This window comes from Elephas maximus, chromosome 2, assembly GCF_024166365.1.
Source record: "Elephas maximus indicus isolate mEleMax1 chromosome 2, mEleMax1 primary haplotype, whole genome shotgun sequence".
Lineage (NCBI taxonomy): Eukaryota > Metazoa > Chordata > Mammalia > Proboscidea > Elephantidae > Elephas > Elephas maximus.
Genome location: NC_064820.1, coordinates 69,481,120 through 69,497,332, shown reverse-complemented (window position 1 = coordinate 69,497,332; position 16,213 = coordinate 69,481,120). Strand labels below are relative to the sequence as shown.

General features: G+C 39.5%; 1 protein-coding gene across 1 annotated transcript in view; it reads right to left on the bottom strand.

The window, feature by feature from the left end:
• The window catches only part of SHISAL2B (shisa like 2B), a 30,054-nt gene extending 14,298 nt beyond the window's left edge, over positions 1-15,756 (bottom strand). The window contains exons 1-2 of the mRNA XM_049864601.1: positions 15,566-15,756; positions 3,779-3,936 (exon numbers count right to left, since the gene is read on the bottom strand). Of these exons, the coding sequence (XP_049720558.1) occupies positions 3,779-3,936; positions 15,566-15,756 (349 nt within the window). The remainder of the gene's footprint in view (positions 1-3,778; positions 3,937-15,565) is intronic.
• Positions 15,757-16,213: the final 457 nt, after the last annotated feature.

Here is a 16,213-nt window from a genome sequence, read left to right as displayed (position 1 = left end):
CTATGTAACGTTTGCTTGCTTGATTTATTATGCAAACATTTCATTATGTTCCTCACGATTAAAACATTCCTTAAATGGAATACAGCTCCAGAACTATTTTCTCAATAGATAGTAAGTACATTGGAATCTATTGCTAGATGGAAAAATCCTTGGAATGGAACATGTATATTTAACAACGGGTACAGCAATGTTTAATTATCAAAGGGTCCTTCTTAAACAGAAACCATTTTCTCTTTCTGTTCCAAGGGACCAAAATCACATCATTTAAAAGCAGCAGGGAGGCAGTGATCATATAAAATCCTGCCTTACCAAAAGTAAGCACTCCTGAAATGTGTTAAATTAATTTACTAACTTAATAAATATAATATTTTTGGTAGGGACAGAGTGGGAACATTTCCATGCAAGAAAGCAGCCTCATCTAACTGTATGAACCAAAAAAATGCATCGCCCTTGAGTTAATTCTGCCTCATAGCAACCCTATAGGATAGAACAGAACTGCCCCATAGGGTTTCCAAGGAGCAGTTGGTGGATTCAAACTGCCAACCTTTTGGTTAGCAGCCATGCTGTTAACCACTGTGCCACTAAGGCTTCTTCTGCACTTCCCATGTATCTAACTATATAGGAAGTGCATGAAAGAATGTTATGGATTCAATTGTGGCCCCCTCCCCCACCAAATATATGTTGAAATTCTAACCCCTCCACTTCTGGAAAGGAGCCCTGGTGGCACAGTGGTTAAGTGTTCAGCTGCTAACCAAAAGGTTAGTGGTTCAAACCCACCAGCTGCTCTGCAGGAGAAAGGTGTGGCAGTCTGCTTCAGTAAAGATTGCAGCCTTGGAAACTGTAAAGGGCAGTTCTCCTCTGTCCCATAGGGTCACTAAGAGTTGAAATCATCTCAGTGCCAATGGGTTTGGTTATATCTCTGAAAGTAATCCTGTTTGTAAACAGTTTTCTTGGTTCTGTTAATTAGATCATACCTAAGTAGAGTGGGTTCTAAATCTAATTACGACTCAGTTATAAAAAGGCCAGTACAGACACACGCACACAGGGGAACACAGACAACATGTGAGGATGGTCTACAAGCAAAGGAAAGCCAAGTATCACCGGCAGACACCAGAAACTAGGAGAGATGCTCACAGAAGGAATCGACATGGCGAATACCCTGATTTGGACATTCAGCTTCCAGAACTATGAGAAAATAAATTTCTGTTCTTTAAAGCCACCCACTTGTAGTGTATGTGTTACAGCAGCCCTAGGTATTTAAGACAATAAGTCTCCTTAGCTAAACAGTAATAAGATTACAGGACTTGAATTCTGCTGCTGGGTTCTCAGAACCAACACAAAAGAAAATTTTGAAGCAGTCTCTGAAATAAATTAGGAAAAATCCATTTTTACAAGCACAGTGCATTGTATAGAGGAGGCTGTCAACTACTTGGTGATTTTAATGGTGATGAGAGTTTCAGTCAGCATTTCTCAAAATATGCTCTTTTGATACATACCTACAATAGAGAGGTGCAGTGCTCTTCCACTCAATTCATTCAACAAATATTTATTGAGTTCTGGGCATCGACTCGAGGGCACTGGGTTTTTTTTTTTCCTGGGCACTGAAGATACGTTAGTAAACAAACAAGATAAAAATTCCTGCTTCCACGCACCTTACTTTCTAGCTGAGGTGGAGGAAAGTTAGACAATAGGTAAGTAAAATAGATAATATGCTAGCGGTGAACGCTCAGGAGTAAAGTAATGAAATGTGGAAGACGAGTTACAAATGCTGAATATATCTGAGGAAACAGCATTCTGGATAATGGTGACAGCATGAGCCAAGGCCCTCAGGCAGGTGTTTCAAGGAACAGCAAAGAGGTCAATGTGGCTAGGCATGAAGAGGTGAGCAGAGAAATAAAAGAGGAGAGGGCAGACCCCAGAGGTCCCCGTAGGTCACAATAAGGAGTGTCTTTTACATCAAGAGAGATGGGAAGCCATCAGGGTTTGGGGCAGAAGGGTGACCTGACGGCATGGTTTAATAGGCTCACTCTCGCTGTTCGGTGGAGAGCAGACAGCAGGGTAGCAAGGGCAGAAGCAGGAAGATAAGCTGCTTGTTTAAAAATGCAGATTCCCCTCTGTATCCCCAGAGAGTTTGATTCTGGAATTTGTGTTTTTAACAAGCTCCCTAGGTGATTCTTATGTGCAGTAAATTTTAAGAGATACTACTTTAACTTATTTAAGCAGTTGAGATAAAAATTATTTGATAATCACTAATTATACTGCTTCACTTTGCCCGTGGAGAAACTGGGTCTAAGCCATTTGGACTAAATTTAGTTAACAGCCTGTCATTTTGGCCATGCAGTCTCCAAACACTGCTTCAGGAAGAGAACTCCAACAGGAACTTGGCCCCTTGCTCTGTGATAAAGGACAACCTCCGACAGAAGTCTGCTCTCCAGAGAAGGGAACTGGAGCTAACGCAATCACACAGTAGCAGTGTGTTAGATAATCTCAGAGCATATACTCCATAAACACAAGCTCAGGATCCAGCTAACATAAAACATAATTGGCAGGGACTTTTCTCAATGCTTTAAAATGAGGGTTTTAATTTTCTTTTTAAATGAGAAGCAAGTGAGTACCTGTGTACTGTTCTAATTATATGTATCTCTCAAACTAAAATTCATGACTACTGCTTTTTTAATAAACTACTAGAAATGTGTTGTTGTTGTGTGCCATGGAGTCAATTCCACCAACCTTTCAATTAGATGCCCACCCAGTGCTTAACTATTTTGCCACCAAGCCTCCTTAATAGAAATTTATGTTCACTAAAGTTTTAACAATACTTTCTGATTCAGTTTAATAATGATAACAATCAGCATTTGTGTAGCACTTTATAACTGAGATAATCATGAGAGGTAGCTCTACAAACCATAACTAAAAATTTCTTCTTGTTTTTAACAGTCACACTACACACACACATGCACATAAATACACCCTATATTTTAACTAGCTCGTAATCTTGTCAAGAAAAAAAAAACTGCCTTATATTTATTTTCTTGGATCAGTCCCCGGAGAAGGACATCATGCTTGGTAAAGTCGAGGGTCAGTGAAAAAGGGGAAGACCCTTAACGAGATGGATTGACACAGTGGCTGCAACAATGGGCTCAAGCATAACAACAATCATGAGGATGGCACAGGTCCAAGCAGTGTTTCGTTCTGTTGTACACAGGGTCACTATGAGTTGGAAAAGACTTGACGGCATCCAACAGCAGCAACATTTTTTTCCTATTTCTTTCGTATGTCTCTGAATTATTTTATGTGCCTCCACAGAATCCTGCACGCAGTAGGCACCCAGGTAAATGCTTAACTGACCAATGACTAACCAGTCAAAAGCGGCGCAACACTGAGAATTAATTGTCAAATCTTTTGTCCTTCTATTTTACTTTTCTGGCTTCATCTAAAAGCAAACTTTAAAAATTCTAAGAGGATAGAGCTTTTATAACTGAAGGGACCTGAACAGATTAAGGTGGATTTGTGGGACCAATGTTTTATTTTTCCTTTTTTTAAGAACACTTACATCATGCTGCTATTGTTCCTTGGGCACAATTTCTCTAAGGTATTCCATCATTAAGGCCTGATGCAGTGTGAATTTTTAGAAAGACACATAATAAATTGAATTTTTTTTTTTATAAATTGAATTTTAAAAAGGATTCATTTTAACAATATGATCTGCTACCCAGGTACAGATTATCCTTTTGGATACAGTACAGGTAATTGGTTAGAAATAATGGATACTGATTACCTTCTTGGATGGAAGAAGCTTCTAGGTGTTGAAGTTTAAGGCCAGTGTCTAATCTTTGAGGCTTTGTATACAGAAATAAATAGCAAAGGACGCAGACGCTGATGACAAAGGCAAGTAAAACAAGGGCAGCAATTCCCAATCCAATCAGAGCGCCAATGCTAAGGGAAAAAAGACAAAACGTTGAGTATAACCATCACACAAGCAGGTTTGAAATAATCTCGAGAGGAGGTTGAAATATTGTTGATTCTTGTCCCCAATCACTCATAACCACATTATATTTTAGTATAAACTGTATGTGGTAGAAATCTATAACTCACCTTTTTCTACCACCAAAAAATTTTATTTTTTCTATACATTTTCAGGCTCTTTTAAATTTATATATGAAAGACCACGTGAATTCAAATTATGAGTACAATGTCCCATGATTCTCTAGAGGTAGTTCAAAAATATCCCATTCAAATAAACCTCTATAATTAATACATTTTAGAAGCAAAGATAAGGGTCTAATGACAGATGAATAGAAAAATATTTGCTTCTGCAAAAGCAGTGAAGTAAATGTTTACTAGCAATGTAGAACTGGAGATAAATATGGGAGATGCTATTTACTGATCTACAAAATCACAACTATCACAAAAAAGAATGTTCAAATTAAAGAAAAACAGTATTTATGAAATTTATACAAAGTTTATGTTTAGTCTGAGTTTTCACTTTCTATTTATTGCTATAAATTGACCTCTCAGCACTGCTTTTGCTATGTTCCAAAGGTTCTGGTAGGATGTGTTTTCATTCTCATTTGATTCTGTGAATTTCTTTATTCCATCCTTGATTTCTTCTATAACCCTGTAGTTTTTAAGCAAGGTGTTGTTTACTTTCCATGTACTTGATTTTTTTCCTTGCTTTTTCTATTATTGGTTTACTTTTATGGCTTCATAGTCAAAAATGATGCTTTGTAATATTTCTATGTTTTGGATTATGTTAAGGCTTACTTTATGACCTAATATGTGGTCTATTCTGGAGAATGTTCCATGCGCATTGGAAAAGAAATTATTTTTGGCTGCTGTTGGGTGAAGTGTTCTGTATATGTCTATGAGGTTAAGTTGGTTGATTGTGGCATTTAGATTTTCCAGTCTTTATTGAGCTTCCTTCTGGATGTTCTGTCCTTCACCAAAAGTGGTGTGCTGAAGCATCCTACTATTATTGTGGAGCTGTCTATTTCTCTTTTCAATGCTGTTGCAGTTTGTTTTATGTATTTTGGAGCCCTGTCGTTGGGTGTGTAAATATTTATTATGATTGTGTCCTCCTGGTATATTGACCCTTTAATCATTATATAGTGTTCTTTCTTATCCTTTGTGGTGGATTTTGCTTTAAAGTCTATTTTGTCAGAGATTAATATTGCCACCCCTGCTATTTTTTGATTGCTGTTTGCTTGATATATTTTTTTCCATCCTTTAAGTTTTAGTTTGTGTCTCTGAGTCTAAGGTGTGTCTTTTGTTGGCAGGATATAGACGGATCTTTTTTTTTTATCCATTCTTCTACTCTTTGTCTCTTTATTGGTACATTTAGTCCATTTACATTCAGTGTAATTATTAATAGGTATGAGTTTAGTGCTGTCATTTTGATGTATTTTGTGTATGTGTCATTGACAGTTTCTCTTTTTCACTTAATTTTCTGTGCTGAGTCGCTATTCTTATTTTTTTTTTCTCTTTTTCATTGTTGTTGATTTTGTATTCGTTGAGTCTTTATGTTTTTCTTCTTTTTTATTTTGATGTGTAGGATCATTAGTTTCCTTTGTGTTTACCCTAATATTTACCTCTATTTTTCTAAGTTTAAACCAATCTTTTATTTCTTGATCTCTCCTTGACTTCCTCTATGTATGAAAGTTCTATGACTACATTATTTAGTCCCTCTTTTTTTTTTTTAATGTTGTCATCTTTTACATATTGACATCTCTGTTTCCCTATTTTCAGTGTTTTAGCTTTGATTTATTTTTGTGACCTCCCTATCTGAGTTAATATCTGGTTGTTCTGTCCTGTGTTCTAGTCTTGAGCTGTTATCTGATGTTACTGATTTTCTAACCAGAGGACTTCATTTAGTATGTCTTGTAGTTTTGGTTTGGTTTTTACAAATTCTCTTAATTTCTGTTTGAGTTTTCACTTTCTAAAAGGGCATAACATCAACGGCTTCTAGCATTAAGAAAGAAATTTTATACTGTTCTCTAAAAATAAAATGTTTAACTGATTTTATCTGTTATGCACTAATGTAATAATTCCCTCTGGTGGAGTTACTTACAAGACTAATCCACTGAGGAATAATATAGTTATTATAAACTTGTGAACTTAATTTTTTAAGTGGGAAAGAAACTTGGCAAAACGAGAATTATCTGGAAAGACCAATTTTCAAACTTATGCACTCTACTTTCTTGAACAATTTGTATGTGTGCATATGTGTAAATACATATATAAATAGATGTTAAGGCTTTCAAGAATAGGTAATTCTGTCAACTTTCCCATAGTGTCTTGCACACTTCTTAGAAGTGTTTAATAGAGTGTTTAGCTTCTAATATATGTTCTATGTTGTCGTTATTGTTAGGTGCCATCAAGTCAGTTCTGACTCATTGCGACCCTGTGTACAACAGAACGAAACACTACTCAGTCCTGCACCATCCTCACAATCACTGTTATGCTTCAGCCCATTGTTGCAGCCACTGTGTCAATATATCTCGCTGGGGTTTTTTCTCTTTTTCACTGACCCTCTACAAGCACGATGTCCTCCAGGGATTGATCTCTCCTGATAACATGTCCAAAGTATGTGAGATATAGTCTCGCCATTGTTCCTTCTAAGTAGCACTCTGGCTGTACTTCTTCCAACATAGATTTGTTCGTTCTTTTGGCAGTCCATGGTACATTCAATATTCTTTGCCAAATTAACAGGTATCAGATCTTTGTCAGTCTTCCTTATTCATTGTCCAGCTTGTGCATGCATATGAAGTGATTGAAAACAGCATTGCTTGGGTCAGGCCAACCATAGTTTTCAAGGTGACATCTTTGATTTAAACAATTTAAAGAGGTCTTTTGTAGCAGATTTGCTCAGTGCAATGCATCCTTTGATTTCTCGACCGCTGCTTCCATGGGTGTTGATTGTGGATCCAAGTAAAATGAAATCCTTGACAACTTCAATCTTTTCTCTGTTTATCATGATGTTGCTTATTGGTCTAGTTGTGAAGATCCTTGTTTTCTTTATGTTGAGGTGTAATCCATACTGAAGGCTGTGGTCTTCATCAGTAAATGCTTCAAGTCCTCTTCACTTTCAGTAAGCAAGGTTGTGTCATCTGCATATCGCAGGTTGTTAATGAGTCATCCTCCAAACCCAATGCCCTGTTCTTCTTCATACAGCCCAGGTTCTTGGATTATTTGCTCAGCATACAGATTGAATAGATGTGGTGAAAGGATACAACCCTGACTTTAAACCACTCAGTACACCCTGTCCTATTCAAACGACTGCCTCATGATCTAGGTACAGGTTCTTCACGAACACGATTGAGTTGTTCTGGAATTCCCATTCTTTGCAGTGTTATCCAAAATTTGTTATGATCCTACACAGTTAAATGCCTTGGTATAGTCCATAAAACACAAGTAACCCTTTAGCCTAAGATTAGACAGGGCCAAGACTAAATGGGCACACCAGCTCAGGGGCAAGGATGAGAAAGCAGGAGGGGACAGAAAAGCTGTTAATGGGGAGCCCAACGTCAAGAAGGGGAGAGCGCTAACATGTCATGGGGTTGGCAAACAATGTTACAAAGCAATGCATGTATTGTTTAATGAGAAACTTGTTTACTCTGTAAACCTTCATCTAAAGTACAATTAAACACACGCACACAGGTAAACATCTTTCTGGTATTCTTTGCTTTCAGCCAGAATCCATCTGCTATCCTTTATTACACGTACTCTTCTGAATCTAGCTTGAATTTCTGGCAGTTTCCTGTCAATGTACTGCTGCAACCATTTTTGAATGATCTTCAGCAAAGTTTTATTTGAGTGTGATATTAATGATATTGTTTGATAATATCCACATTCAGATACATCACCTTTCTTTGGAATAGGCATAAATGTGGATCTCCTTCAATTGGTTGGCCAGGTAGTGTCTTCCAAATTTCTTGGCATAGATGAGTGAGCACCTCCAGTGCTGCATCCATTTGTTCAAGCATCTCAGTTGGTATCCTGTCAATTCCTGGAGCTTGTTTTTTGCCATTGCTTTCAGTGCAGCTTGGACCTCTTCCTTCAGCACCATTGGTTCCTGATCATATGCTACTTCCTGAAATGGTTGAACATTGACCTGTTCTTTTTGGTATAGTGACTCTGTGTATTTCTCCATCTTCTTTTGATGCTTGCTGCATCATTTAATAGTTTCCCCGTAGAATCCTTCGATATTGCAACTGGAGGCTTGAATTTTTTCTTCAGTTCTTTCAGCTTGAGAAATGCCGAGCATGTTCTTCCCTTTTGGTTTTCTAACTCAAGGTCTTTGCACATGTCATTATAATACTTTACTTCGTCTTCTCAAGCCACTCTTTGAAATCTTCTGTTCAGCTCTTTTACTTCATCACTTCTTCCATTCATCTTAGCTGCTCTACATTCAAGAGCAAGTTTCAGAGTGTCTTCTGACATCCATTTTGGTCTCTTCTTTCTTTCCTGTCTTTTTAATGACCTCTTGCTTTCTTCACATATGATGCCCATGATGTCATTCCACAACTCATCTGATCTTTGGTCATTAGTGTTCAACACATCAAATCTATTCTTGAGATGGTCTCTAAATTTAGGTGGTGTATACTCAAGGTTGTACTTTGGCTCTCATGGACTTGTTCTAATTTTCTTCAGCTTCAACTTGAACTTGCATATGAGCAACTGATGGTCTATTCCAGTGTTGGCCCCTGGCATTGTTCTGACTGATGGTCCTGAGCTTCTCCATTAACTATTTCCTCATATGCAGTTGATTTGATTCCTGCATATTATATCTGGTGAGGTCCACATGTATAGTCACTATGTTGTTGAAAAAAGGTATTTGTAAGGAAGAAATCATTGGTCTTGCAAAATTCTATCAAGTGATCTCAGGCATCATTTCTATCACCAAGGCTGTATTTTCCAACTACCAATCCTTCTTCTTTGTTTCCAACTTTTGCATTTGAATCACCAATAACTATCAATGCATCCTGATTGCATGTTTGATCAATTTCAGACTATGGAAGTTGCTAAAAATCTTCAATTCTTTCATCTATGGCATCAGTGTTTGGCAGGTAAATTTGAATAATAGTCGTATTAACTGGCCTTCCTTGTAGGTGTATGGATATTATCCTATCACTGACAGAGTTGTACTTCAGGATAGATCTTGAAATATTCTTTAAATGGAGGTAAATACTAATTGACTAATGATTGATCTGCCTATAGTAACTTGGCACATATATCATTGTCTTCATTCATGTAATTATCCTGGTTTGCTATTTCACAGGAATTAAGTCTCTGACTTGTACCAGAGGAAAAAAAAGGGAAGGGACAATTTGACCAGGGATGTTAGGGACATCACTGCTTTGGGAGGAAGGAGAACAATTAAAAATGAGAGGCAAAGCTCACTCCCCACCACTCGTCTGTAAGTTTGTCATACTGTGGTGGCTTGCGTGCTGCTGTGATGGTGGAAGCTATGCCATCAGTATTTCAAAAACCAGCAGGGTCACCCATGGCAGACATGTTTCAGCTGAGTTTACAGACTAAGACAGATTAGGAAGAAGGAACTGGCAGTCTACTTCTAAAAAAGTGGGTCAGTGAAAACCTTATTAATAGCCACAGAAAATTGTCTGATATAGTGCCAGAAGGGGAGCCCTTCAAGTTGGTAGATGCTCAGAGTATGACTTTTGGGAGCTGTCTCCTCAAAGTAGAGTTGATCTTAATGATGTGGAGGGAGTAAAGCTCTCAAGACCTTTATTTGCTGGCGTGGTATGACTCAAAATGAGAAGGAACAGCTGCCGACATCTGTTTATAATCAGAACGTGGACTGTAGGAAGTATGACTCTAGGAAAATTGGAAGTCATCAAAAATGAAATGGAATGCATAAAGATCGATATCCTAGGTATGAGCTGAAATGAACTGGTATTGGCCATTTTGAATCAGGCAGTCATAGGGCCTACAATGCATCACCTTCATTGGCAAAAAGAACATTTCAAGATCTACCATGAAGTATAACTCTGTCAGTGATAGGATAATATCCATATGCCTACAAGGAAGTCCAGTTAATATTACTATTACTCAAGTTTACCCACCAACCACTAATGCCAAAGATGAAGGAATTAAAGATTTTTACCAACTTTTCCAGCCTGAAATTGATCAAACATGCAACCAAGATGCACTGATAATTACTGGTGATTGGGATATGAAAATTAGAAACAAAGAAAGATTGGTAGTCGGAAAATATGGCCTTGGTGATAGAAATGATGCCAGAGATCACATGATAGAATTTTACAACACCAGCAATTATTCATTACAAATGCCTTTTTCAATAGCACAAATGATGACTATACATGTGGATTTTGCCAGATGGAATACACAGGAATCAAATCAAATACATCTGTGGAAAAAGACAATAGAGAACCTTAATATCATCAGTCAGAATAAGGCCAGGGGCTGACTTCAGAACAGACCATCAATTGCTCTTACCCAAGTTCAAGTTGAAGCTGAAAAAATTAGAACAAGTCCATGAGAGCCAAAGTACAACCTTGAGTATATCCCACCTAAATTTAGAGACCATCTCAAGAATAGATTTGATGTGCTGAACACTAATGACCAAAGATCAGACGAGTTGTGGAATGACATCAAGGGCATCATACATGAAGAAAGCAAGAGGTCATTAAAAAGACAGAAAAGAAAGAAAAGACCAAAATGGATGTCAGAAGGCACTCTGAAACTTGCTTTTGAATGTAGAGCAGCTAAGATGAATGGAAGAAATGATGAAGTAAAAGAGCTGAACAGAAGATTTCAAAGAGTGGCTTGAGAAGACAAAGCAAAGTATTATAATGACATGTGCAAAGACCTGGAGTTAGAAAACCAAAAGGGGAAAAAGTGCTCGGCATTTCTCAAGCTGAAAGAACTGAAGAAAAAATTCAAGCCTCCAGTTGCACTATTGAAGGATTCTATGAGCGAAATATTGAACAATGCAGGATGCATCTAAACAAGATGGAAGGAATACACAGAATCACTATACCAAAAAGAACAGGTCAACGTTCAACCATTTCAGGAGACAGCATATAATGAAGAATCAATGATATTGAAGGAAAAAGTCCAAGATGCACTGAATGCAGTGGCAAAAAATGAGGCTCCAGGAATTGACGGAATACCGATAGAGATGTTTCAACAGCAGTGCTGGAAGTGCACATTCTTCTCTGCCAAGAAATTTGGAGGAGAGCTACCTGGCCAACCAACTGTAAGAGATCCATATCTGTGCCCATTTCAAAGAAAGGTGATCCAACAGAACGGAGGAATTATCACACAATATCATTAATATCACACACAAGTAAAATTTTGCTGAATATAATTCAAAAGTGGTTACAGCAATATATCAACAGGGAAATGGGAGAAACTCAAGCAGGATTCAGAAGAGGACATGGATGGATCTTGGCTGAAAGCAGAGAATACCAGGATTATGTTTACCTGTGTTTTATTGACTATGCATAGGCATTCATCTGTGTGGATCATAAGAAATCATGGATAAAATTGTGAAGAGTGGAAATTTCAGAAAACTTAATTGTGATCATGCAGAGCCTGTAAACAGACCAAGAGGTAGTCATTCGAACAGAACAAGGGGATATAGTGTAGTTTAAAATCAGGAAAGGTGTGTGTCAGGCTTGTATCCTTTCATCATACTCATTAAATTTGTATGCTGACCAAATAATCCGAGAAACTGGACTATACGAAGAAGAACGAGGCATCAGGATTGGAGGAAGACTCACTAATAACCTGCGTTATGCAGATGACACAACCTCGCTTGCTGTAAGTGAAGAGGCCTTGAAGCACTTGCTGATGAAGATCAACGACTAAAACTTTCAGTATGGATTACACCTGAACATAAAGAAAACAAAAATTCTCGTAACTGGACCAATAAGCAATGTCATGGTAAATGGATATAATATTGAATTGCCAAGGACTTCATTTTACTTGGATCCATTATCAATAACCATGGAAGCAGCAGTCAAGAAATCAAAGGATGTATTGCATTCAGCATATCTGCTGCAAAAGACCTCTTTAAAGTGTTAAAAAGCAGAAATATCACTTTGAGCATTAAGATGAACCTGACCCAAGCCATAGTATTTTCAGTAGTCTCATATGCATGAGAAAGCTGAATAATAAATAAAGAAGACCAAAGAAGAATCAATGCCTCTGGATTACGGTGTTGGCAAACAATACTGAATATACCATGGACTGCCAGAAGAACCAACAAATCTGCCTTGGAAGAAGTACAGCCACAATGCTCCTTAGAAGCAAGGATGGCAAGGCTTTGTTTCACATACTTTGGACATGGTATCAGGAGGGACCTTGACTGGAGAAGGACATCCTGCTTGGTAAAGTCGAGGGTCAGCGAAAAAGAGGAAGACCCTCAAAGAGATGGATTGACACAGTGGCTGCAAAAACGGGCTCAAACATAGCAACAGTTTTGAGGATGCGGCAGGCCCAGGCAGTGTTTTGTTCTGTTGTGCATAGGGTCATTATGAGTCGGAATCGACTCTAGGCCACCTAACAACAACCACAAGCTCACTTCACTTATCCTTAATTTAAGGAGAAAAAACACCCCCGGAATTTAGAGATTGCCTCCTAGCTACCCAAGCGAACTCAGACCTCCAGACATTCTTGTAATCAGTTTATGAATGTCAGCCCAATTCTTCTAACCCTGCACACAAGTAAAGACTGGGTAACCTACGAGTAAAATATATGTCTATACATTTAAATTTGGGGTTTACTTTCATTTGGTACCCTGTCTTCTAAAGAGTAGAATCCCTATACCTGGAAACTCTTTTTTTGTGCATGTTTTCATCAAAGCTGCTCAATTTTGTAGACTGTAAATGTCAGGAAGGATTAGGGTCACTGCACTGTGCACAGATATATGGGAATGTAATCCACTTAATATTATCTATTGCACAAGGCAGATAGGAGACTAGACATCTGGAAAGGTTCCCCAAAATGAGAATCTACTTGTTAAAAAATCTTCAGAGAATAAACATCGATTTAATTAAATCCAACATACATATTACAGGCTTTTAATGTACACAATTAAAAAACCAGACCAGACAATTTGAAGGGAACAAAAACTTAGTGGAGTGAGTCTATGCTCTTGTGTGTCATTACTGCTGTTAGAAAAGGGGGTTCTCCATAATCTTGACAAACTGTCTCAATGACACAGTTCTACTTTATAGAAACTTTGCTTTATGCATGCAGAACTCTGGGTATAAATTCTGGGTAAACATGGAGCTCTACGAGTCTGAAAATATTCATTTTAAAACATATTTACTGAATATATACTCATGCATAGCCCTGAGCAATAAGCATTATTTTCCTAGGTCCTGGAGAAGGTTAACAAAAGGAAACCCTAAGAGTTAGAAACTTACAAGAGGAGAAAAGATGGAGGTGGGCTAAACACAGGGAAAGAAGAATTATTCTTTCCACGAAGCATCATATGACAATTGTTTTCCAAACCCTGAGAGAGGGTCTAAAAGTGCCATCACATTAATACAGCGATTCTCTTACTTTCCTAGTGGTAGCTGTGGCTGCACTTTCCTCTAGCAGCTGGAAAATCTCAGAACAAATGTGAGCAACTCCTGGAATATTTTTCTCAGCTGGACTATTTTAATTTAGGGGTGGAAAGCAATGAATATGCTCTAATAAATTTATCTCCCCTTTTTTTTTTTTTTTTTGTATTCTTAGAGCGCAATAACTCAGGAGGACCCGAGGTTTAACACTGCTAACTGACGCCTTCAGTTGAAATGATTTTTATATTTCCCAGGAACAGTAAATGGTAGTTGAGCTGCACTGGCCATTTTGTCAGTGTGAATAAAGACCCCAGCATGCAGTTCACTCCTTAGAACCTCGTAAATCTTAGAACGGTTTTATATCTTCTGATGCTTGTCACTTTGAAGCTATTTGGGGATCTGAGAATATCAGGCACATTTTCCAATTGGGTTTGATTTGGGAGTTGCCAGTCTCCTTTGGAGGCACTGTCACCATTATTAACACCTCCAAAGACTCAGAGATGAATTACTATGTTATTTTCCAAAAGGACAGACAATATGACAATGCAATATAGATTTCTTCCCCAAATAATCCACTAAACATGAGTATAACCTGTCATTTTTTTTCAACATTTTGCTCCACTCCAGCAAAATATAACTTTGTGAGTTTAGCTTATTGATAGGTGGACACACCTTTTGAGATATTTTGGAGCTTACAATATAGGGAAAAAATTGTTTCATTGCTTGAAGTCGTGACATTTAATGTTATTTGCTGTGAACTTGGCACGTGTGCCAAATTTTGGATCATGTTAACAAATTCAGAGAATTAATATTCTTCTCTTGCTGGCAGAGTCTTTCACTTGTCCAGACATAAGCAGAGTTTGTAAGAGACAATTTAAGGTGAAGGTCAGGGTTCTTTCCTACAATCTTGGAGCCTCATTCATTCTCCACACAAAATTAAAAAAAAAAAAGAAAGTTCAAAGTTTGCAATCATTTAGAGTGGAGGGAGGATGTAAAAGCGATTTATGATAAAAATGTTTGCATAAACACTAGTTGGAATAAATACAATTCCCACATAGAAAAAAGAGGCAAGAAAGACTACAGTTTCTTCACTTTTCAGCAATGGCCAAATAGGTCAGGTGTTGGAAAGGTTCTACAGAGTGTGTAACCATTGTAATTAAAAGCTCTACCGTTCGGTGGGTCTCTAACTAGGCTCTTAGGTTCGGGGTCAGTGTCAGAACATCTGAAAAGGGCAAATTATAAAGCTCAGGCGCGTGCGCACACAGTCAAATATATACACCTATGAACACAGGAAAGCCTGGTAGCATAGTGGTTAAGTGCTATGGCTGCTAACCGAACGGTCCGCAGTTCGAATCTGCCAGGCGCTCCTCGGAAACTCTAGGGGGCAGTTCTGCTCTGTTCTATGGGGTCGCTATGAGTCGGAATTGACTCGACGACACTGGGTTTGGTTTTTGCTTTTGGTAGAGACACACAGAGGGACAGACACGACTACACCTTGTTGATATTTTAAAGAATACAGCCAATTCCTTCAACACCACAAAGAGACTTAAAAACACTCTATTCGTTGGTTAATGTCTTAAAATTAGCCCAAACGAGCCGCTTTCTATTCAAACGCACCAAGTACCCAAACAAACCAAAAAGAAAACTAAAACCTCCCTTTCAAGTTATCTGCGTGTAGCTTCTCTCTCTGCCAGTAGAACCTCCTGCCTCAGAATGGTTCCCTGGCGAGAACAGAGAGCAATCCGCTCCCATCAGCGGTAGGTGAACTGAGCGGGGCCAGCCAAGCGCCCCACGTGCGCCCAGGGCGCAGAGTCTGTGCTCCTCCCGCGCTCCTGGTCCCGGGTCCCGGGGCAGATTCACAGCCCGACCCCCGGGGTGAGGTTTCTCAGAAGAAGGGACAGGGCCTGGGGGGCCGCAGTGTCGCTCGCCCCCTGCCCAGACCCCAGGCCCGGCCGGCCGTCCCCCGGGAGGCTCCAGCTCTCCTCCCTGTCTCGCCCGGCTCTGCCCACCTCAGGCTCCACATGTAGCTGTGCTTGTAGGGGAAGTAGCTGCCCGGGTCGCTGCAGCAGTACTTGAGGTCTGCGAAGCCGCAGCAGAAGACGAGCGCGGACCCATCCCCGGGCCGGGGGCACTGGAAGGGCTCCACGAAGCTGTGATTGAGGCTGTAGTAGCCAGAGCAGACGCGGCTGGCCTCGCTCATCGCTGACGGCTGCAGTCAGGGGCCCGCGAAACCCCAGGTCTGCCCTCGGACACACCGGTCCCTCACCCCCAGCGCCCGCGGAACTCTCTGCTCCGGCTCGCCTGTCGAGATCTGGGGTCGAATGCCTGGGCGTTCAGCCTTCGCGCGCTCCCTCTGCTCTTTCTCCTCCCCCTGTCCACATGATGTCTGGTCGCTTTACTCTCGCTTCTCCCTCTCGTTACCAAGTGGTCCCTTTATTTGCCGGTTTCGGGCCGAAACCCTGCGTCTGACTTCTTCGCGCTCTCCTCCCTCCCTTCCCCTTTCTCTTGCTCCATCAGCAACCCGGGGGAACTTAGCTGTTCGCATTCCATTCCAGAAAGAGATTTCACCGGAGGGAGAAAGTGGAGGTATAATACATGTTTACATTCTGGGCACATGCAGCCAAAGTTGCAGTTCTGTTTGCCCTGGGACAGGACAG